General features: G+C 38.0%; 1 protein-coding gene across 2 annotated transcripts in view; it reads left to right on the plus strand.

The window, feature by feature from the left end:
* The window catches only part of LOC128734066 (myotubularin-related protein 8), a 34,744-nt gene that overhangs the window by 2,579 nt on the left and 7,340 nt on the right, over window positions 1-24,825 (plus strand). For both annotated transcript variants that reach the window (XM_053828058.1, XM_053828059.1), the window contains exon 2: window positions 18,921-19,037. In XM_053828058.1, coding sequence (XP_053684033.1) covers window positions 18,921-19,037 — 117 coding nt within the window. The remainder of the gene's footprint in view (window positions 1-18,920; window positions 19,038-24,825) is intronic.

Here is a 24,825-nt window from a genome sequence, read left to right on the forward strand (position 1 = left end):
GTCCTCTAAGGGCATGAAAGGTGGACACTGCTAGAAAAGGACCTGCGAGTACTTGGAGTTTTGTAACGGCAGGTGCTAAAAACCATGTTTGGCGGCGTGCAAGAGAACGCTGTATGATAGGCAATGAATGAAACACAGTGGTTGGAGAATTCGCGAAAAAATGCTTATTTGAATTGATGAAAATCAACATGCCGGACAACTATCCTGCAAAAGTGGTTATCGCATTGAATCCGGAATGCATAAAATGAAGGGGGGCACAGCGTTCAAGGTAGCAATATCAGTTGGAGCGAAATATGCAGGTAAATATGGTAAAGCACGTCGTATCCGCTGAATAGAACCAATAGACATGCGCAATTACAACATCCTCCCCCGCAAGAAAGGCGAAAGCGTTGGACGGAAACCTGGTTCCGGCCACCCGACAGTGCTGCGCGACTGTAACATTCAGCAGAAACTGAATGTGAAGAATATGAAAACCAAGAGCAAGGTGGTCTCATCGTTCCACACCTTGAGCCGGGAGGTCGGAGCAACGGCTAAACTGCGAAGAAGTACTAGGTCAAAATGGAAATTTTTATGCGAAAAGCGGAAGCGTCGGTCGAAGCTGACTGTGTCTGTGTAGCATGGTGAAAACTGCTTTCCGGCGAAGCACGATGTCGTGGTCATAATGGCAAAGACGAAAACTTCTTGATGCTGGGTGGCAACGACTGGCAGAGAACCGAATACTTTACGTTCCCCACCAACAAGCTAAGCGATGTCGTCAAGTATATCTTCAAAAAGAACTCTTCTGTGGCTGACGATCAGCGAGAAGAGAATTGTCAAGCCGCTGTTGTTTCGTTCGGGGTTTACAGCGAACGAGGAGATACGAAAATGCAGTACAAAGTACCTACCGGAAGTTGCGTCCTTCATCAAGAAGTATCCCGCAAAGGATGGGCAAGTCTTTTGGCCGGCTGTAGAATTGGCCCATCATGCCAGGAAATCACTAGATAAGATAAACCGGCTGAAGATAAACGTTGTACCGACGATCACCAACTCTCCCAACGTTCCCCAACTGCTGCCAATAAAAAAAATTTTAGGTGAAGCTCAAACGGAGCATTTACTCCAATAATTTTGAGTCTAAAATGGAGAAGGAGCTGACCGCCAAAGCCACGAAAGGGTTGAATAATATGTCGACGTCTTTCTTTTGATCGGCCATCGCGAAGGTTTCGGTAAACCGCTGTAAAGCAACCTGGCAGGGCGTCAACGCATTTTTATACCTGGCTTAATATTTGGTAGATTTCACCTTTTTAGACTCCCACACAAAAATTATTAACGTGGTTATCTTCTGCGTGTACCACACATGTTTGTGATTTAGCAAATTTAATCCATCAGTTTTACGTTATTGCCTTCCCACTGCACCCCTTCTTGCTTGTCAAGCATATTTTCAATGTATTTGGTGAGTACAGGATAATTAATTATTCAAATATGAATTCGCATAGGACTTGTAAAAATGCTGCAAGGCACAATAAACGTTTTTTTCCTTACTATTCGAAATTAGTCCAAATTAGTCGAAATTAGGAAGAAACAATAATGTAGGAAACAAGGGGGTGTCAAATTGGGTTTCCGTCAAGGTTACCACAATGTCACGCTACGCTCTGGCCGGAGGCTTATGATAAGCAACAGGCACTGCTTGGAGAGATTTCCATCGTACACCTTGCGAAAGTTGGGAAACTACTGTAGCCGTCGGCCTATCTGCCCAAGATTTATGAGACTGTCGCGCGTGTAAAATATTTAATGAATCGAATGTTACGTAATAATATGTCAAGAAAATAGTTGAAATACTCTATTGCGAACAACTTTCCCCGACGACGTACGCAGCCACGCGTCAACGGTGCACAGTGGAACCATCCTGGAAAAAGACGGTCTAAAGTCTTTTCTCGCTTTTCCTGACGTTTTTAAGTTTAGGTGTCTTCGGGGAAGTTTCTTAAAAAAGTATTCTGCATCTGTTGATATTTTCGTACAATTAGATATTAAGGGGATAACATAATTGAAAAAATAAACTTTAAATAGGAACTAGATAGCATGTTCATGTATTCAGCAAAGTTGTAGAACTTTTAATTTCATTAAACTTTGCTCAAGATACTAAGTATTTCCATCATATGGTTTGCGAGATATAATCGACTTTCTGTCGTGACCCCTTAAAATCAGTTTATTCAACTTTTTGTACACAAAACCTCATCTAACAGGTTTGACATGTTCTACAAACTTTTTGATACTTTAAAAATACGTTACTTTCTAGAAGGTGTAAATATCGTATATTGCTTTATTGCCTTTAAAAATTGATTTGAAGCGTAAATTTTACCGTTTTTACAAGTATTTTTTCCGTAAATAGGCACCTACTGGCAGCTAAAGTTAGCATCGCTTGAACCGCCATAGAATATAGCATAAGTGTGCCAAAAATCACGGCCGGGTCTGCTCGGGCATTTTGGATCTACAACTTTGCTGAACACATGAACATGCTATCTAGTTCCTATAAAAAGTTAATTTTTTCAAATGTGCTATCCCCTTAATATCTAATGGTATGAAAATGTCTACAGATGCAGAATACTTTTTTAAGGAACTTCTCCGAAGACACCTAAGCTCAGAAACGTCAGGAAAAGCCAGAATAGACTTTTGACCGCCTTTTTTTTCAGAATAGTCCCACTGTACGGTGGCCATCCACCGCTAGCATAGATTAAGAATGGCAAGTAAACGATAAGCAAGAGAGAGTAAGGCTCTTGGCGCGAAGAAAGGTCATAGGTCGTTGGACAAAAGCCATTACCTTGTCTGAAGTCAAACCGTCAAAGTCTAAATTCATAGCAGTGCATAAAGTGCAATAAAAAGACGAAATAAGACCAGAAATCTGAGTTTGATTAATCTATCTTTCTTCTATATACAGTAGACTCTCGGAAAAGTTATGCGTGTAGGGCGCTATATCTCTGCATATTAGCGTTGGTAAGAGGAAATGCTTATCAACTTAGGGACTATATTGGCTCGTTTCATTATCCCTGATTTCCCTGATCGCGGATAAGTTCAAGTTGTTACTTGGTTTTTGAGCCGTAAATCTCGCATGTGCATAGTATTTTTCGATATAAATCAATTTATGGTTGTATATGAGCACCATTGGCATTACATATATTAAATTTGTTAAAAAGGTATTTTTTATATCTTAATTTTCGTAGTAACTGGCTTTACAAGAAAATTTTCGAATATCCAGGTTAGTCTCATATAACTGGTGCTTACATACTTACATTATCCATCTAGCTCCCCCATCTACTAACAACAATTCCTTTCCCGAAATACTTGTGAAGATGCAGAGGATTCCCTGGTCTTTAGTAGCAACAAGTATTGGACTAACATTCCTTTCCATCCCACCAGGACCCGCATTCGGACGTGGCCGGCGTCGGTATTGATCAGCATGCAGGGACCTGATAAGGTTGCACAATGACAAATAGCGTGCTGTTCCAAGTATGCTTTTTCTAGCCATCATTTTGCAATTTTCATCGGTCCTGGTCAATAACGGAGTAGCAGCACACGGGCGGTATCCTATGCTTATGCTTATGCTTATACAGTAGACTCTCGGAAAAGTTAACTCTCTGAAAAGTTAATTGTTCAGAAAAGTTAAGCGAATATCAGCTCTCATGCAACGCTCTAAAAAGTTAATTTTTGCCTTAACTTTTCTGAGAGTTTGAATTTATTGGTTGTCCAAGCGTTCGTCCACACACGTGTGTTTACTTTCTATCTATATTTCTCATTTTTCGGTTTATTGTCGCCTTTCCACAGTTTCATACAGAGTCGCATCATAACTGGGATTAAATTAAACTCTTGTACCGGACAGTTCCAACAATAGTTCAATACAGGCACATAGTTACTTCAGGATTATTGATAACATACTGGAAAAGCGCAAACTCAGATTGAATTTTAAACGCAAAAGAAAGAACTAAAAATAAGCGCGAACATTATCAAAACGTAGTCGCACACTACGAAAAAACAAAAGTAAACTAGTGAACCGACTATTTTAAACTTACTGAAAGGAACTAATTATGTATTATTTCATAAAGATCTTACTACATATTTCTTTTCATTAGAACTTCTAAATAAATAAAAATGTGTACCCTATATCCTGGAATGCATTTTTCGCCTTTGTATTTATCATTTTCAATAATTTTTAGGACTACTCAGAAAAGTTAATATTTCGGAAAAGTTAATCGACCCATTCCCCAATCGATTAACTTTTCCGAGAGTCCACTGTATTTAAAAATGAGCGTGAGTATGTTTGTATGCATGCTCCACCATAACTTCAGAACACCCTGACCGATCTCCACCAAACTTGGCACACATATTCCTTGATATAAGGGAATCAGCACCAAGGGGTTGATAAGAGGAGGAGGGGGTTCGTAACAGGAGAGAGGCCATAACTCCGAAATGGCTAGACGGTTCTTCACCAAACTTGGCGTACATGTTCCTTGATATTAGGAAATCAGCACCGAACGGTTGACAAGAAGAAGAAGGGGGTGGGGGCTTATAACATGCCATAACTTCGAAGCACCTGGACGATTCTTCATCAAACTTGGCACAAATGTTCCTCGACATTAGAGAATCAGTACTGACAAGATGACTAAAGGGGGAATCCCTAACAAGGTGGAGAGAGATCTAAATAAGTAAAAGGGGCTGCGTTTTTCTTGTATTTAAACCGATTGCAGTTGAGCTACTGATTCTGAGAAAAGAGGGGGATTCCACCGAGGAAGAATATATGATAAACAAAACTTTGTTTCGTATCCATTGCAGCGCTTTTCATTGAGCAAACCGTTGCATAATTAGCTACGTAGCAGAAGGGGGAGCTGACTGCGAAGGAACTGACATATAGGGGGACGAGGAACGTGAGTATGGATGTATTATCCGCCATAGTTCCGGAACTTCTGGACTGTTTTTCATCAAACATCGTCTCTTACAAGAGGAGAGAAAGGTTCAAATGGGTAAAGGGGTGCGTTTCTCTTGCATTTGGAACGAAAGCAGTTGTACAAGTTGTTTTATTTCTAAAATGGGGAATAGGGTGGCCATTAAAAAAGGGTAGGTTCAAAAACGTAAAAAAGGCTTTGCGTCGATTTATAGGGATTACCGAGAAGAAGACAGATTTACAAGTGGTTGGGGGACAACGTGAGAGGAACTGACAAAGAGAGTAGACATATTCAAATGTAAAAAATAGTTTTGTTTCTTGCATTCTGATAGTTTTTGTTACAAAAACAGATGTACAAGTGACTGAGTGACAAAGGGGCTCCGGATGAGATCGGGCAATCAACTAGTACACAAATAAGAAAGAAGACAGAAGTGATAGACAATAATAACGAGTGCTTAAAAGGCGTGTATAGCAAAGCAAACAAAAGGTATAGCTATTTAGATATTTTTTGACCACACTCCCGACCATGACCGCTATAAATCCAATGCTAAAGGTCCTCTCGCTCTTAGAACCCCTGAGTTTCCTGCGTTTACCTGACGTTTACAATCGTGACCCGGAACTGTACCTGAGTTGTACCGAATTTGGTCCTCACGTCCGCCGTTGCCACCACATCCGTCAATCCCGAAGCTGAAGGAGCGTCCCTGCCAACGACGTCATTGCAGTTACGTCGCGTCACCGCCATCGTGCTTATTCAGGGGCCCAAGTGCGCCCGCAGCTGGTACGCCGCGCGAAGGCCATCGAACCCCGTGCCAAAAGTCACCAATCTGATCGCAATCGAATCCCGATCAGCAAGCGAAACCCCCAGATACCGAAAGGTAGGAGTTACCTGACGGAAATCCGTTATTAAAGGGAACAGTTCAAGCAGAAGGTTTACAGGTGTTTTTTTTTTGACAATGAGTCGCGAACGTTTGCCGTCCCTGAGGCTTGATTTAGGGAGTCTCGTAAGTGCTGAGTAGTTACGACCCCGTCACTTACACTACGGTGGGCCAGACACGTCGTAAGAATGCCGGACAACACTGCGAGGAAGTCGGTTCTCTTCAACAACCCCACCGACACCAGGAATAGAGGGGTACAACGCACAAGATGACTCGAACAGATCGAAAGCGACTTATGAGTTGTTAGACGCCTAGGAAATTAGCTGCTATCTAGTGTTAGATTAAGTAGCACTTGAAGATTAACTTTGGCTGCAATTTCGGTAATCGAAAAGTTTTTCTTCAATGCATGAAAGTTTGGAAAGCTATATTTATGGAAGACGTTCAAGCATTTCTAAGCAAAATATACTATCGTACTAACAAATCTATATCTGTGAACAGAGCTAGTGTTTAAGTAATACTTAAGCATTTTTACCATTCCTAGCCGTAACGGAAAAGTAAATAATAATTTTCCGTGGCATACCGTGAAAGCACCAGTCGCCGCGCACTTAGTACGTTGGCTGATACATAAATGCATGTATAAAAATATTTCTTTTACATATTTTTATGCAATATACATTTTCGGTTAGTGTTTTTATTACGCTTTCAGACAAAAATATTAAAAACGTCGTTTTGTTGCCTCTAACCAGCGAAACACGGCTTCGAGTGCATCATGTACATGTACCAATCCCCGCGCACATAATTTTGCTCCGTTTCCATTGCAGTGCATCAATGGTTCAATCGCCGCGGACTTTTCGTACTCATTTATTTCAATAAACATTTATATTATATTCAACTGCTAATATGTTGTTATAAATTTTACTATCTTAAACATGTTTTTCAATAATTCTTTTCTATTATTTGTCTTCTAAAGCAAAATCATATAAAATATATGAAAAATACTTCTATATACATCCAAATGCAAAACAATCCCTCTCTTTAGAAAAACTGTTGTACAATAGAACATTCTCCATAATCTTTTCCTGGTTCTATAAGTAGATGCTATCTTCCAAAGACCCATGCGCGGCGATAGGATAAGGTAATATTTTAGCTGTACCAATGGCCGCACACTCGAAAATATCAGCAAAAATGCAACAACGATCAAAATATGCAGCATTTCATATGAAGAAATGTTTAGTGCACTTCTCGTTTCCGTTTCTGTGGAATATTTTTGCTAGGCGTCCCAAGAAACTCCTAAATTCAAGAATGCACTTTTTCAGTTTGTCAGCTAATCAATTTGCAAAGATGGCGTCTTGTAGGTGCTTGTAGTATCACTCGCTTGAATTTATTTTTTCTTTGCTTCTTCAAGCGTCGCCTGGTTGTCTATTTTGCTTTAACATACACAGAAAAAGTGTAACAGCAGAACTGTATGCATAAAATTATATGTTTTTATCTTAATTTTATGTAATTAATGAAAATATGGCCGAGTGCGCGGCCATTGGAACTGCGCGGCGACTGGTGCTTTCACGGTAATTTGAGACAAAGTCTGCAGCTCGACGTTCTGTTTTCATTGGGCAATTTTTGAAAACCTTTTAATTAGATCCACGAAACGAATATGCAGCAGAAAAACCGTTATCATTATTAGGAAAACCGATTATTCGTCATTGTTATCAACCCGAGAAACGGGAAAAAACGGCAGCCGGTATTAAGTTTATTTTTTTTAAAGAAATATTTACTCGCTATAGGAAGTAAAATCGCTTTGAGTTTAATTTTGAACAGTAATAGCACAAAGCTTCATAAACAGTGCTTTCTTCTAACAAGGATAACATAATATAGTAGAATCAACGGAAATCTGACGGTTTATCAGTGCTTGACGTTGATCTACAAATATTGAAATATCTTGCATAGTTGCAGGTAGTTGCAGCTAAAACCTGTTCGATCTTGTAGAGGACACTTTGAACAATTATTCTGTATACGTTTTAGCTTGGAAGTCGGCGGAACATTTTTTAAATCGGTAATCAAAGTTGGAGTTCTGTTTTTTTGAAAGACAATATCTATGTCGTTTCTATGGGGCAATTTTTTAGGAGTGAGGTCAAAATGAATTCCATCTAAAACCAAAATTTATTCTACTAACCTTGATTGTTATTTTCCATTTTAAAGATTTTGATTACACAAATTATGAAACTTTTACGGGCGTGATAAATAACCTTTAAAAATGAAAGCAAAATTTGTAAGTCAAATCCACTCTGCAACTTGACAGTTTGAACGCTTGTAATAGTAGTTGTGGCGCTTTCCCAAGCCAACTAATATACTTATTTATATAGCAGAAGGCATCTATGAACAATTCTAAATACTCAGTATACCCGATTAGAAAAAAGTGAAAAACGATTTTTGTCTATGGCTCAACGCACTGTGCGCCTGTTTGAAACAGCACGAACCACCTCGGACCGATGCTGCTGAAGCCATTGTTTCTTATTTTGATCTTCCTCCTTGTCAGAGACCATCCTGCTTTTGTATCAACTTCCTTACACTGATTCCTTTATCGTTCAAGAAACATGTATGCTTAATTTGGTAAAGAACCGTCCAGGCATTTTGGTCAGAATGTACAAACGTGTCCACTGTAGACGTGTCCATGTTGACCATTTGCTTGAATGCAAAGCTTGACACGAAACTAAGACAAGCTTCGATTCACAAATCAGGCATTTCCTAGGTACGAAAAATGCTTCAAAAAGTTTTCCAGAATTTTCTTAGGAAAACGCTTCAACTCAAATTTTGTTTAGCAGTGTAATCAACTTATTTTATTTTTTTCGACTATTTACCACTAATACATTAAACTTTACTTGATAATAATATTGCTGATTGCAAAAAAAGTTTACCTTCAAACGGTGTAATCGCTCATAAAAATGCTATTATAGATGGAATCGTTTCGGTATGTTCGGTGCACTTTTTCATTATATTTCAAGCAATAAGTGCACTGAAGACACCGTAGCGAATCAGTCTACAATAACACGTTTATGAGCATTTGCATACTGTTGAATAGCATATTTTTTCTTGCAATCAGCAATAAATAAATTAATTTCATTTTGCGTGCATCTGATATTAGAATCATCGTTTCGATTTATCAGAATAGTGAAGAATCCATAACAAGCACGGCTATTGCTGTTACTACTGGTACTCTTACTCGTACTACAATCATTACGTAATTAAATCAAAATCATATCTCACTTCAGTTTCTGAGCGCCGAGAGACGTAATGGGCATAACCTTGACCTCGCTTGTATTATGTGCTTCTCGTTGATAGCTGCGTTCTACCCAGTGCAGCTTCAAGCCAAAGAACATACCTATCTATGTCGCTATCACCTACCTACTAATTGCTATTCACGATTTTGCTATTGCACTTTCAATGCCCTTCTTTAATGGGCACTACGAAAGACAATTAAACTGGATGATTTTCGTGCCACAGTAATTCAGAACAAATCTGATGTGTAAAGAAAGCTAAAATTTCGGTAGCCAAAGAGTGCTTTTTACAGCCCTTGAGTATGTTCAGGCATACAATTCTCATCGGTTCTGCACTGTACACTGCATGTGCAGTGGGTGGCGCCAGCCCAGGCAATCGTAACTCACGCCAGTTTCGGTTGATATTTGACAACTCAATTTCGCTTTGAATTCCCAGAATCTCAATGTCGCATGTCAAATATATGTTAACACTCTACAACAACCAAACCAGTTAGAGTAAAACATGCGCTTTTCCAGCTGATACGATGACGTCGTTTTTCTCGGCTTCGTGTGTAGATATGTTACGTTTTTCGCTACGCTAGGAAACATAAATAAGCGCTCTTTACTTCGAACACTCAACTACTGCAATCATAGCATTCAATGTTAGACTCTCTCTTTGTGCTCTCCCGGAAAATTCCTCTCGATGTCCTAATATCCGAGCTCGGCTCGGAAAAACGCGGCATCATCAGGACTAACCTGATCCATTGAAATTCCTAGAGTTCAGTAAGAGTTTTCCGTTCACTGCAGCATAACCCATTTCAGTGACTGTTCTCCCACTGCATTCACGAGAAATTGTGTAAGCTTTCCCGATAACAAGCGGTGAAAGCTTTTTCTACGGGAGACAACCCGAACCCGTGTATTTTGCTTAGTTTGTTGATGAATTAGAATCGATTTTCCCTCGAAGGTGTATCTTATTTGTGACAAAATGTGAAAAAGTAGCGGGTGTAATAAACTCAGTATCTATCTCGAGAAAAGTAGCAAAAAAACGTTCCAATCATGGCCGAGCCACTGTCGCCGTCCGCGTCTACGTTCAAGCAAAGCTTTGATCTCGTGACACCAGAATTTGAAGAGGATCCGAAAGTGCTGTGGGGCGTTACCGTACCGCCGTTTGTGTCTGATAAAGTGGTTTCCTGGGTTGAGGAAAACTTTCCCAGTTCGCCGCCGCAGCTCGTTGATTTCAAGGGGATTAATGCGCTCAAGAAGGTAAATACAAAATACTGTATATAGGCGGATGCTTCAAAGCACAAGTTCGGCGCTCAAACTTTGCTTGTTTGTGGTAAAATTATATCACCAGCCGCTGCGGGGAAAAGTTCCGATCGACTGTGGGTGGTTGTTGTAATGTAATAAAATTGCAAAATGATATGAATGATGGTTTGTTCGCCGACGGTACATAATTGCTGTATTATTCGTCTTATTTTCGACCGATAATACTGGGTGCGATAATGTTGTAAACATGATATGAATTTTAGATATGATTAAGCTATGATAATCCTACGTTATAATTTAGTCGTTTAGTGTTATTTAGTTTATTACGTTTCAGATCTAGATACTAAAAATCTAGCTGTTTATAATGACATTCCGATCGGGCCCGTCCCGATCAGAAATATCCCAATCAACGTATGTTATAGCGTACGTTGTATTCTGATCGAAGCGAAATTTTTTATCGGATCCAGGTTCAACCGGTATGTAGAATAGACGCGTTGCTTTATTTTAATTAGACAATGAGATACGCCAAAGCATGCTCCCGAACATGGTAATAATCAGTCCTATGAATTATTTATCCAAACAGCAGAAAACATTATATTAAATATGGAACCCGAAGTAAAACTACATATTTAGGCGACTTCACTTAGCGCCATGTAGATTGCATTGGAGACAATGATTAACATTGAATCCATTTTGCTTCCATTAGTAGACGAAAACGAAACATTGCATTCCATTTTTGTCAAAGTTTCACAGTTCGGCCTGCATCAAATGGTTCGGACCGAAAGAAATGTCGATTATGAAGCAAAAAAATCACTTTCTGCTTGAACTGCTTACTGCACGAAACTGTGCCTATGAAAAGAAGAAGACGAAGTTAACATACTAAATATTCTGTGCGGTTTAACCACCTGAAAAATCTAAAAAGTGGAAAACAAAAAGCACACAAAAATTTAGAAACGAAAACAATAGCATCAATTTGCATAATTATCTTAACATTTGCGAAGAACTCAACTCGGTCACTAAAAATGCGTATGAAGAATATAATAATTAAGTCGAAAATGAAACCAAATCATACCCGAAAAATTTCCCTCAACTACGTAAATACTAAATTAAAAAGTAGTAATTTTCCATCGCAAATGAAACTTGACGGGCTTATTGAAAAAAAAAAAATACTAATGAAATCTGCAATCTTTTTGCAAGTATAGGCATACAACATTTACCAAAGAAGTCCGCGACTGGAAATGTTTCTCATTTATACCTGAATCTTCTTACGACAAATCTATCTTTCAATTACCTGACATATTTGAAGCACTCAAAAGCCTATATGCGTCAAAAGAACCGGGGTCTAATGGAATAACATCCATTTCTTAAAAACCTGGCCGAAGAACTTACCACAACATTACAACACCTATTTAACATGTCTCTGAAAAATGACAAATTCCCGGAAAGTTTTATTCTGTTGGATCAATTGTAAATGAAAAAAAATCATCAAGTAAGACACCGAATTACAAATAAGCAACACTGCCTTTTTAAAGGTCGCTCTACTGCCTCAAATCTGCTGGAATTTGTATCCATCACTCTGAACGCGATAGATAATGGCAACCACGAGGAAGCTCTACACGGACTTTAGTAGGGCATTTGACAGAATAGTCATGTCATTAATAATTTTCAAATTAGGCCATTGCAAATCATTTTCAAAGTTTTTGTCAACCCCTCCTTGTAAATTGGCTTGAAAAATCGGGGGGGCAAAAAAATAATTTGTAGGATATGAGTTTTATATTTTTTTAATTTTTTTTATAAAATCAATGGTCTGTGGGTCTACAGCTTGAAAAACTCGAAAAATAAGTGTACGAGTTGTGTTAACGCTTCTAGCACGAATTAGAAATGGAAGTTCAAACAGTGGAATTTCCGAAACTCGCTCAAAAAAATTTTCTTTCGTTTTTGTTTTTTTGTTCGTAGATTTTTGCATGAAAAATAACAACGTATTTATTAAAAGCAAGAATAGATTTGGTTTTCGCGTTTAAACTTCAAGTAAAAATGCCTAAAATCCATATTTTTTTGCTCGATTAAAAAATTCTCTTTGTTTTTTTCGCCCCCCCCCCCTTCAGTGGCCCAACACCGGAGGAACAAAAACTTTTTTAAATATTTGTAATGGCCTTAGAAAAAATTGGAATAGAACCGAAACTCTTGAAATGGCTTCAGTCATATCTAACGGAACACAGACAAATTGTTCCCTTCAAAATGCCCTGGCTGGCCCTATTCAAGTCACCACTAGGGTTCTTCAAAGTTTCCACTTAGGGCCACTTCTTTTCATTCGCTCAGAAGTCTAGAAAATCTGGTAGAATTATCACAATAGATTAACGTACTGGTCGCAGTGATGAGTCCACACATGAAAACAGATTATGGTAGGATGGAGCTTCTTAAGTACTAGGGTAAGCGCACTATAATTCGATCTATGAAACCAACGCATGGCTAACAAAATGCAATATATCGTCCAAATAGCGCTATTTTTTCGAAAATATGATAGAATATACAAAAGAATGCATATTCTACTAACAATTAAAAGGAAATAAGTGTACGATGTATATTTTTCACTTATTTTCTCGTTTCAATTCAATATCCCATTGGGCTCATTTTCGACCCCTTGTTTTAGTTTTCGACCCTTGCGTGTTCTAATATTCGACCCAAGTACAAAGTAATGTATTTTCAAAGTCAAGGGTTGTTAAAATTGATGAATTTAATGCAAAAAAATAACTGCAATATATTTGTAATACAGTGGTAACTCGATTTTGTCACTCCCCGATTTTGTCACTCCCCGATTTTGTCACCCCCGATTTTGTCACGTTTTTGACCCGATTTTGTCACCCCCGATTTTCTCACGTTTTTTACCCGATTTTGTCACGGTTTTGATTTATCAAAAGCTTAGTTTGAAAATCATTTTCAAACATGTCAAGTGTGTTAAAACACTGTGAAAAGAACTGTATTGATTTTTGTGGAGTTTCCACAAAAGTTGTTTCTTTTCTCCACAACTATAATAGCTAGAAGGTCACTTTCTTTGGCAAAGTTTTTTATAATGATCTTCTCAAAAATTTTGTAGAACATTGTTTTACTCTATCTCTTACTGCTTGAAAAATAAATTTTCTATCTTACTTTTAGGGGGGTTAATCAAAGAATCGTTCATACCATAAGAAAGAGCTTTTTACGCTGTGAAATTTCTCTGAACATAGTCAACCAGTATAATCAACCATTTCGGCGCAATTAAAAAACGCGTGTTTTCGTACTTGTGGGACCTCACAGCACAGGTGACAAATGTCCACAGAGAGGTAGAAGGAAGTGCGAAAGGTCCTAAAAGTGATCAGAATGAAATATATGTAGTTCGTTCTAAGTTATCTGCAAAAACATAAAAATTGAAAAAATACCCGATTTTGTCACTGTCCCGTTTTTGTCACCTCTAAATTCATCATGGGGGTGACAAAATCGGGTCATTACTGTATCACATTGGTATTATTTTTTTTAAACTAAACCGTAAACCTTTTTTGTAGACTATTTCAATTACCCTTCTCCTTTGAATGAATAGATGGAAAATGTTTGAAATGCAATCCCGGAAAACGCCTGAAATCATACAATTACTTTCGGGTCTGGATACTTTTTAGACTTGCATGGCTTTTGAACGATGGGTCGAAAAATGAAACAAGCGTCTTTGAAAGCATACAGCAGGCTGTTTCGACCGGTCGAAATCTAGAACACAAACAGTTTCGCGTTTCAATTTTCGTACTTTTTTAAACGTCTCTAATTACATCATAAAAAACAAATATGCACTGCAACAAAAGAAAATTGGACAGAAATATTGCCTTTTCTTTGTATAATAACATATTGCATGAATTCAACGCAAATTTTGGTGAAGTATTGCAAAATTTCTTGCAAAATAACAACCTTGACGATATCCTAAATAGAGTAGGGCGGGGCATAAGTGCGATGTTTGAAGTTGTCATCAATTTTCGTGGGATATAAAGAAGGACAACAACATAATATATTTTATTGATGCAGTAACTCAATGTCTTTACATTCAACTATAAATCATCTGCGGTAAAAGTGTTTTGCAAAATAAATTCTTCTTTCTTCTGATCAAGTGCCGATTCGCACTTTTATCCCACTAGCGCAGCGGGGCAAAAGTGCGAAGCCCGAATCCATGAAATTAGCACAACAGTAGCTAACAAAACCATATTATCTGCAATCTGCGTTATGTTTCGGTAAGGAATATTCTCAATTTGCGCCTTTTCTATTTTTCACTTATGTATTGCAGCCACCGTTAGATCGAAACGTTTCCAAACGTTTGTTTTTTGTTTCATCAGCGGAATAACATTGTTTTCCTTTGTCCAACATCTATAGAGCACACAGTTTTCTGCAGATCTTCCATTTCTAGTTTCTGTAATATAGTACCTAAAGCTGTATATAATTAGGTATACATTTTTGCTTCGTCAATGAATCGCACTTTTGCCCCGTCCGTGAATCGCACTTTTACCCCGCTAGGTGCTTGACGGGGTTAAATTAAATTACGGAAAAGCGAAATATGTTTTGTAAATTCTTTTCACCGTATTTTCAAAACAGATATGTGAGTGATGTAAAACGCTGCTACAAATTTTCAACAAGTAATATCCTCCTGTTGATATCGTATTTGCCGTATAACGAAAAATTACATCAAAACCACCCTAATAGAACATTTGCACATAACTCTGCAACTATGCTTGGCAAGCAACCAAAGTTTACGTTAGATTCAAGCTGTCAAAGTAGTCACCCATCCATGCCAATGTAGTTAATTTACTCGGAATCTGCACTGATATATCATTGAATTGCACTTTTACCCGCATCGCACTTTTACCCCTCCTTACTCTAATAGCATTTCTTTACCTTTTTCTTAGGAATCTATTTGATGAATGTTTTAGCAGTGGTGCGAAAACTAGCACAGGGTCGAAAACTAGATTCCTTACCCTATTAATTCAACAAAAATGTTCTTGCCACATAGTATCCTAACAATGCTTCCCGCAAATGCTGTCTTTTCCACTATAGTTTTCGAAATTTTATAAAATGGGAATTAGATTTTTCAAAATTGAACTTTTTGGCTCGTCATAATTTTTTAGAATCTTTGTCTTAGAGGCTTCCATCCAGCGGCTTGCTCGTTTCTGTAATTTTTAAAAAGTACGTGTACTAAAAATACGAAAAATGATTTTAAAATGAGTTATTCCTCATTGTGTAACCTTGTCAAGTCCCTACATGCTGTTCAATACCAACTTTGGCCATGTGCGAATGCGGGTCCTGGTGGGCTGGGAAGAAATATTGGTCCAATACTTGTTGCTACTAAAGGTCAAGGAATCCTCTGCATCAGAACAAGTAGATTCGGTATGGTATCTCGGTATTCGGTATCTCTTAGCGATTAGCTCGGATATTCGACTATTTTTAGTCGGACTCATGGATTGTAAACTGTTTCGGCTACCCCAGCAAATGAGTTGTTTATTTGTGACAGTCCGTGATGTGATGCCGTAAAAGTAATATTTGTACAGTTTCTGAACGAACACCGATAATTATAATGAAAGCTATTACGTATTATATATTCAACTTGGGGAATGGTATAATTACACTTAATTACGCGCGCGACCGTCATGTCCTTGCGAGTTTACGGCATCAATAGTAAGAAACAATCTGCTGGTTTTGTTCTACAAGACCACTCTTAAATGCTACTTAAAAGCTATGTTGGCAAACTGCTAATCTTCTTATAGTGCTGACAATGCTTGTTAGCAGCTGATTACCGACAAGAAGAATTTGAACAGAATTTTGGATGCTAATTTAATGCAGATAGGCAGTCAAAAAGCTAATAAACAGCAACATGCAGTATAAAATGCAAGATATGCAAATAAACGGCTAATTTACTGCCTATATTAGCGCCCTTTGGTTACCTGGGTCGTGTATGAAGTAACCGGAACTCGACCATTATGAAACAAACAATTTTATATTTCTTGATCACAATAATATTTCAAAACTATCAGGAAGATAAACTTACAACGAATGTGAATAACATTGGATACGAACCAAAAAGCTAATGACTGAAGTTTTTGGAGCGTCTTAGTAGAATACGAAACCTGAAATTGAATGAAAAGAAAACTACTACTGTGTTACCTGACTCATAACGCACCCCTATTTCCGAAATTCTAAAATCTCTCATGTTTTTATTTTTGGAGTAAACATGTAATTTCTTATGTTATATAGTTAATATTTGTATGCTTTATTCGAATTTATGATCAATTAAACGAAAAACCACAAAGTTAGTGAGTTACGAGATCCTCCCTCGTATGTAACGTATATTCGTTATGAGTCGGGTAACATAGTAGCTTTTTTTGAAAATTATGCACGACCCTTTTTGTTTCTGACTTTTATTTTGGGTTTCCCACCCCAATGTAGAAAGTTTTGTGAAAATATTTGCTCAAATAATGTTTGCTCGAAATTTCTGAGTAAATATGAGTTTCGCTTAAATGATTGTCCTCCGTTGCCTGGTTCGCATGAGCTGAACTCTTGCAATAGCCAATGCTCAGGGAAATCGATTCTTTTCGGCCTAACTCAGAATCGACAAAAAACTATCATAAACCTTTTATAAGTAAAAGGTAAAAAATTGAAAAAATGAAGATTTTTATGAGATAGAACAGGTCCTCTTTTAGATATTTTTTTTAGAGTTTTCCAACATTTAGTTAAAATTGATCAGACGATCTTCTTCGACTTTCTATATATAAAAGTAAACGTATGTTAGTTTGTTCCGCCATAACTCCAGAACGCCGTGACAATTCTGCACCAAACTTGGCACACATAAGGGAATCAGCAATGGGAGCTTGACAAAAGGGTTTGCGTTTCTCTTGCATTTAGACAGACTGCGGTTGTGCAAGTGACTGGGAGATAAGAAGGGTGGATCCACCGGGGAAGGATATTCAAGGTGTTCAAGCAAAATGTGCGTGACGGTATTTTTTGGGCGATTTCCTTCAAAGAGTTATGTCTGTCTTTCTGTGCTTAAAGTGTGCCAAATCAGATTGTAAGTAAAAAATATGTCTCTTTTTCTGAAATGTTATATCAAATAATGGTCGCAAATAGCGTACTTTTGAATTCCTTTTAGCGATTTTTTTGTTTAAAACTATTCACAATCAGAAGTTTGTACAGTTTTAGAAAATTTTGAGTAGTATCAACCAAGTTATAGTCGAAAATATTTAAAAATGTGCGACTTGTATAATACCACCTATTGCGTTGTAGGAATTATCATCACCTTCCTACTTATTTAGGAAAGCTAGCAGTGCATGGCAAAGTTTGACCGCCCGGGAATTGGCCGCGACTAATCTAGATCATCCGAAATTACACAAGGAACCATCTGAATGATGCTTGGGAGCAGCAGATCATTCTCAGTCGTTGTTCTTGTTGAAAAGTAATTGATCTGTATTTGATAATAGAACATATTCATAATAAACCATAATGAACCAATGGCTAAGTTCTTTAGCGATAGCGAAACAAACTTTTAAAGAGCTGATCTAGTACTGAAACACTAGGAGCTGACCGAAATCTGCTAATGCTGCTAATGGAACTTGAAACTACTGTGGGAGGCTTCTGTAGGTGGAGCATGGGAACACTTAATGCAGTCAGTTCAGACAACCATGGGTGAAGCATACTCCGAAGGAAAGCTTGGCGCTGATAGCTCAACTAACAAAATGAAAGAGGTGAGCCAACCGCAGACTGAAAACCTCTCAAATAAAGAATAATAATAATAAAAATAACGGAGTGAAAGCAGATCATATCATCCGTATGATTTCGGAACAAACACCTGTAATTGTTTTCAGATTTGTAAAATAATTCTTTTAGTAGTAAACTGTGAGAAATGAAATTCGGTTCGGTTCGGTAGCTCAAGATTTGCCAAAATTATTTTATAATCTCTAATAAAACCCTACGATAATATTCTCAGTATTGGGTCATTGAATTGTGAAAAATATTAGCATACGGATTCATAGAGTCACTTATTTGACCGTTGAAAACCCGGTAAATAACGTATTTCCATCGATATCTTGAAATGGAGGGGCATAGTATGTCTTTAGTTGGGAAAACTGTATCATTTATACAAAGCTGTTTTAAATATTTAATCGGATGTTGTGCTGAAATTGATATTCAAGATCAATTTGTTCACTATTCTACTGATACTGAGGAACTTACTCTGATTTATCGATGTTAACGATTTGTCAACCGCAATCAATTTTTTTCAGATCGACCGGATTCTACTGATAAGTGGCTAGAACGCGAAGATCGTAAAATTCGGGGAATGAAATCAATTTGGCTCAACAAAAATTGACATGGAATTCATTGTTTTTTTTTACTTTCCGTAATCTGAGCTGCTATTACACGCTCTTGTTAAGTATCTAACGACTTTATCGGTACGTTTGCCTCATGTTTCAATTTTAATTATAGGAAAGGTATCGTTTCGGAAGCGTGAAGATCCGATTTTATGGTTCACTTAGTCGAATTTCAATCTATTTCCGCCGCTTTCCGGTGGCACAGAAAACATTGGCATTTTATGTGGCTAACGTGATTTTCCCTTTCTTCCAGATCGAAAACGTTCGGATGATAGACAGGTACAACAGCAAGAATCCGACTGTAGGCGTACTCTACCTGACCGCCACCCATCTGATTTTCGTCGATCCGGATGCCAACAAGGAAACCTGGGTAAGTAGCATTTCGGCCTTTAGACAGTAATAATATTTTCGAATAAAAAGAAATACATATACCTACATCTATCTGTAAATCAGTTTCTAAAATTTAACGAGAAATCTATATCTTTAATCTATAAATCAGAATAATTATCCATAATGTGAATATCCACTACTGGCATGTTGGCAATAAATAAGGTTTATTGTACCATCTATTTGATAAAAGCTTTTCGCCTACGCCACACCGCCCCACCCAGACAAAACATATGATTCCTCGATTAACTTTTTTGTTTAGCTGAAAGACAATCGAAAGCTGTCGATATATTAGCGGCGGAAAATAGCTCCGACAGCAGCAGTTTCTATACGAATGAATAAATATTGCCTTTGTTCCCATGTCGGATACCGTCGTCGCCGTCCGCCGTTATAACTGCCAACCGCAACCGGTGTCTGTGAGGAACGTTTCAGTAGATAAACACGGTTAAATTGGGACTAGACTCTTGTAGAGACGCTTGATTCAGATGTTAGCGACTATATAGCACGTATATTGTTGTTCGTATCGACTTTCGGATGAGAAAAATGTCGTCTCTGTTCAAGTCAGCTTTGCTGGATTGCCTTCGATGAAATTTGGGGAGTTAACTTTCGCAAATGCTTGCAGTTAGCGAAGAATCATAAATTTTTTACTTTTTATGACATCTTAAAAACCGGAGAACTTTTTCTGAGTGGTATGCATCTGAATTGGCCTACCTAGCTTGATAATGTGCCGTCGGGAAGATACACTCTTGTTTTGTTGCGTCATATGACTGATGTAGCCTGCCATTTTACGCGTACTTTACTTTTGCATGCCGTTTTACGCGTTCTTAGCCGAAATTTAACGTTAAACAGGATGCCATAAATAATTTTTTAGGCACAAACAACCGTTTTGCTTCGCCAGCAAAGCAGATGATTTATATTTACCAAAAACATTTAAATTTTGTCTAACCTTTTGACCATAAGGAGAATAAAGTGTTCAAAGCAATAATATTACGCCATAACCCCGACCACCACGTATAAGGCTATCATTTTGCATTCTATCGATTTTACAGAGTCCGTGTCGATTTAGAGTCTTATGAAACCAAATTCAGCTGCAGTTTCTAGTGACAGCAACAGAGGGTTCGACTATATATGAACTGAAGGGTAACCAACGTATTTTGGACCCCTACAGCAAAATTAAATGGAAGTGTCCAAATTATGTACAGCTGCTGATGGGGTCCAAATAGGTTGATTATCCTAATTAAAATATAAATGTAATAAGAATGAAACGTAATGCAGTATTTAAATGGAACATTTTTCTCACTTTTTCTTTGAACTTTGTTTAGAATGGAAAGCTCTAACTTTTATGTTTTCTATTGTTGAAATCATATCTTAATGTGGTATTATTAAGAATAAGACTGAGAGGTAGTTGAAATCCTATCTATTCGGCTCAACCTTGTCTGTACAAATAGGGGCCCATGAATCTTCTCATAAAACTTCCCCGGCCTTACCACAAGGAAGTAATCCGAGACCATTTTTATTTTATTATTTTTATCAATGACGCCAACAGCTGATTTTGAACTTATGCCGACGATCTAAAGTTTTATCCCGCTGTACTCTTGACAGCTGATAGCATCTAACATTAGCGATTGATGTGCTCAAAATATGCTGATCCTGTCTAAGTGCTTTGTGTTCCCTGTTTCATGCAGAAGGAATCCAATTCATTGGAATAACTAACTCAAAATAGTGGGGTTTTTATGCCACCTTGAGAACGGTCGATGTATGATCATCTCAAACAGGCATTACTGTGTCTAATTCAATTCATGAATGTTTGGTAGGCCGGAGGAATGATTAAAATAGAATAAGTAAATTATTTGATTATATGTTACTGGTCACTCTACAAATATTTTTCGACGGTAGATCCGAAATGCCGCGATTGTCAATAGATAGTCAATAGCGTTAATATTTTTCGCGATAAAAAAGAAATAATAAGAGCAGCAAACTTTACATTATGTTTTAAATATATTTTCTAATAAAAGTAGCTATAGTAGTGGAATAGTGTTGTGAAATGTGAATGTGACTAACGTTGTGAAAATAACCCAAAAAAGCAAGGGTATGTTTAGTGTTAAATGAAGTTAAATAGCGTCCTAAATTTTACTCTAAATCGTCAAAAACAGAAGATTCGGTGAACCTGTTTGCTGATTTCTTTCGAACTGTACAGCAACGACTCTCCGTTCAAATGTTTAACTTGTTTCTTCTTCCTATGACACTGTCGACCAGTGAAGTGTAAAGTGTGTAGCGCTCTAGCCGAGGTGGATTCTTCTAAAAGACCTGCTCCCGACGGACTGCCACCGCTATTTTTGAAACAATCTGCTGCAACATTGGCGTTGCCACTTGCAATAATTTTTAATAGCTCTTTGGCCAGTGAAGTTTTTCCTTATGCAGGGAAGCATGCGTTAATTACGCCAATTCGTAAATGTATGAGCAACATTGAAAACTACAGGGTTATCACGCTTCAGCATATCAAAAGTTTTTGAAAAGGTTGTACACCATTCGCTAAACGCAGCTGTTCGCAATATAATTACTGACTACAAACACGGATTTGTTAAAAACCGGTCGACTGTTTCTAACTAGTTTCGCAACTAATATTTCGGCAACAAATAGATACATTGTACATAGTCTTTTCCAAGGCTATCGACAAGGTCCCGCACCTGCTAGTAATCGAAAAAAAGGAAGCGCCCTGGCGTACCTGAATGGATTACTAATTGGCTGTTATCATATTTAACAGGCCACACTGCTTGTGTGAATCTAACCGGAACCAAATCGTACTGTTATGATATACCTTCTGCGGTCCCTCAAGGTAGCATTTTAGGACCATTAATTTTTGTACTTTTTGTAAACGATCGGGAGCGCCCGGGAGCGACACGCCCTGGCAAGTGTTGTGGGTTCAAATCCGGTTATAATCTCTGATTACAGCTTGGTTCGACCCATGCACCTTCCAGCATTGGACAAAAGATAGGAGTCACAACGACAACTTGTTAAGCATAGCTACCTATTACCCCCCCCCCCCTTCCTTTCCACCCTTCCCCTTCATTCCCGGAAAAAAATCCTGATTCATTACTTTCCCTTACCGTCTCTTCATCAATTGTAGAATCATCGTTTCTCTTTTTATGTCCATTCATTTTACGTGATTTCATTTAACGTCCACTTTTTTACGTCCGAATTTTGAATTAACGTCCTCTCGTTTTCCGTTCAAAATTAGAATTAACGTCCTCTTTTTTGCGACCAAAATTTGAATTAACGTCGTAAAAAATCATTAGGTGATTTTAGAAGATTCGAAATAACGTCTTTTCTTTTTACGTCCCAAATTCAAATTAACGTCCCTTTTTTACGTTCAAAATTTTAATTAACTTCCTCTCCTTTTACGACCAAAATTTTTATTAACGAACGAGAAGACGTTTAACGTCCAAAATTTGAATTAACGTCCTTTTTTTACGACCGATTTTTTTACGTCCCCCAATAGCGGACTTTAAACGAAATTTGAGTGTACATGTGTCCTATGGACTGCAACTCACCGAATAATCCATTACATTTGTGTTATAGACTGGTTAATGAGGTGAATCACGTGCTCGACTTTAATATTAGTAGATCTGGATTTAAGAACGAAATTCAAAATTTTATTTAGGCTAGCTAGGATTAGTTTATACTGCCCCTGTATCGAAGACTGTAGAACAATAAATAAATAAAACATCAACTCTTTCGTCGTCACGGTTAGTAATCAAGTTAGATGAAACTTTTCGTCCGGTGGTTCGACTGAAATAGTCGAAGGAAGAGGCACAATTTGTGTTGGTAGAGTTTGAAGTATGTCGAACGCTTGATAAAAGGGTTGTGGAGGGAGACTTCCTGGAGGAGGTCCATCACTACTGGCGATCCACAGGGCCTGGGAGGAGAAGGGGTTGAATTTGGCTATAATTGGCAATAATTATAGCTTAGTTCGATCCACGGATCCCCCAGCTTGGATAACAAGTAGCGGTACTTGACCAAACTCGTGACTTTAGTCATGACCTTGAAATGCGGTCAGGCATATATTAATATTGTTTTTGAAACGATGATTCTACAATTGATGAAGGGACGGTAAGGGAAAGTAATGAAGAAGGATTTTTTCGGGAATGAAGGGGAAGGGTGGAAAGGAAGGGGGGGTAATAGGTAACTATGCTTAATAAGTTGTCGTTGTGACTCCTATCTTTTGTCCAATGCTTAAAGGTGCATGGGTCGAACCAAGCTGTAATCAGAGATTATAACCGGATTTGAACCCACAACACCTGCCAGGGCCTGTCGCTCACTGGTACCCGTGTACCTTTGAACAACAGAGGCGCTGGACAAAAGAAGTCTGCACAACCCCACTTATTAACCATAGCGACATGGGTTGGTCTATTTTTAGACACAAATTGTGCCTCTTCCTCCACCTACTTTAGAAACCACCGACCGAGAAGTTTTAGTCTAACGTGTTTTTACTTTCAGGACGACGACACTATGCAGGCCCTTACGACTTGCAAGGTACTGCGTGTGACGCTGTTCGTCCGAAAGCGTGTTCGGACGTCACACGCAGTACCTTGCAAGTCGTACCGTCCCTTCATTAATTGTAGAATCATCGTTTCAAAAAAAATATTAAGTAGCGGTACACAACTTCTTAAGCCTTGCTTTAATGACCCTCCCTTGCCTAATTTTCCGTTCTTTCTCCTTCACGCATTGTTTCCGTTCTGTATGGAACTCTATTAATATCTTTGTTTCATTACTTACTTCTACTGTCCCTTCCGTCGATTGTAATAAATACCCTTATAAAAAATTAACTAAATGTCTTACGTTATTATAATAGTATCGGTGTTTATAGTATCCAAACAGAGAGGGACAATATGTGAAGGGAAATGTGCGGGAACTTAGGTAAGGGAGGGTCATTGAAGCAACGCTTATTAAGTATGTATACCGTTCCTCTATACCCGAGCTTGCGGATTCGCCTATCGAACCAAGCTATATTGGTAGTAAATTATAACTGGTTTCTAACGCGTGGAAGAGGTTAAATTTGAACCATGAAAAACATTCACATTATTTTAACATTTGTTCGACCAAAAGACAATAAAACAGCAACAAAAAACGCTCTAAAGAATGACAAAAAGACGTATAAAAGGTGTCAAAAAGACCTCAAAACTCAGAAAAACACGACGAAACAATAATGATGCGACATATACGGCAAAAAGACGACGAAAAGGCAGTTAAAGCCATATTTTTGTCGTGTTGGCTAAAAACAAGATGACGTTTTCTTCGTGTCACAAAAGTGACGAAAAGACTACAAAAAACGGCGAAACGACGACTGTAAGACGGTATAAAATGACAAAAATCAGAGGGTTGTGTACAAGACACGACCGCATATATAGGTGACGCAGGACTACGTAAGTGTCTTTGTAGTGATAGTAGCATGTATTCATGCTTGTAATCATTCGATTCTTCATGTATACATGCTATAGATCATTTTGCGATGACGTCATTTTGCCGTCAAATGACACCACTTGGTGGTTTGTTTACATGTTTTTTGTCACATCCAGTGGTTTCGATTTGCAATTTCGTGAAGGATTACTGCATCAGGTGCTTTAAAATGCATGTAAGGTACTTTCTCTTTAATAAAAACTATAATTTTTTATCATTATCTGCCGAACAAAGATAGAAAACTCAATTCAAACTTTAACACCATGTAAACAAACCACCAAGTGCTGTCAAAAAAGTGTGGTTAGGAGCTCAGG

This window comes from Sabethes cyaneus, chromosome 2 (genome assembly GCF_943734655.1).
Source record: "Sabethes cyaneus chromosome 2, idSabCyanKW18_F2, whole genome shotgun sequence".
Taxonomy (NCBI): domain Eukaryota; kingdom Metazoa; phylum Arthropoda; class Insecta; order Diptera; family Culicidae; genus Sabethes; species Sabethes cyaneus.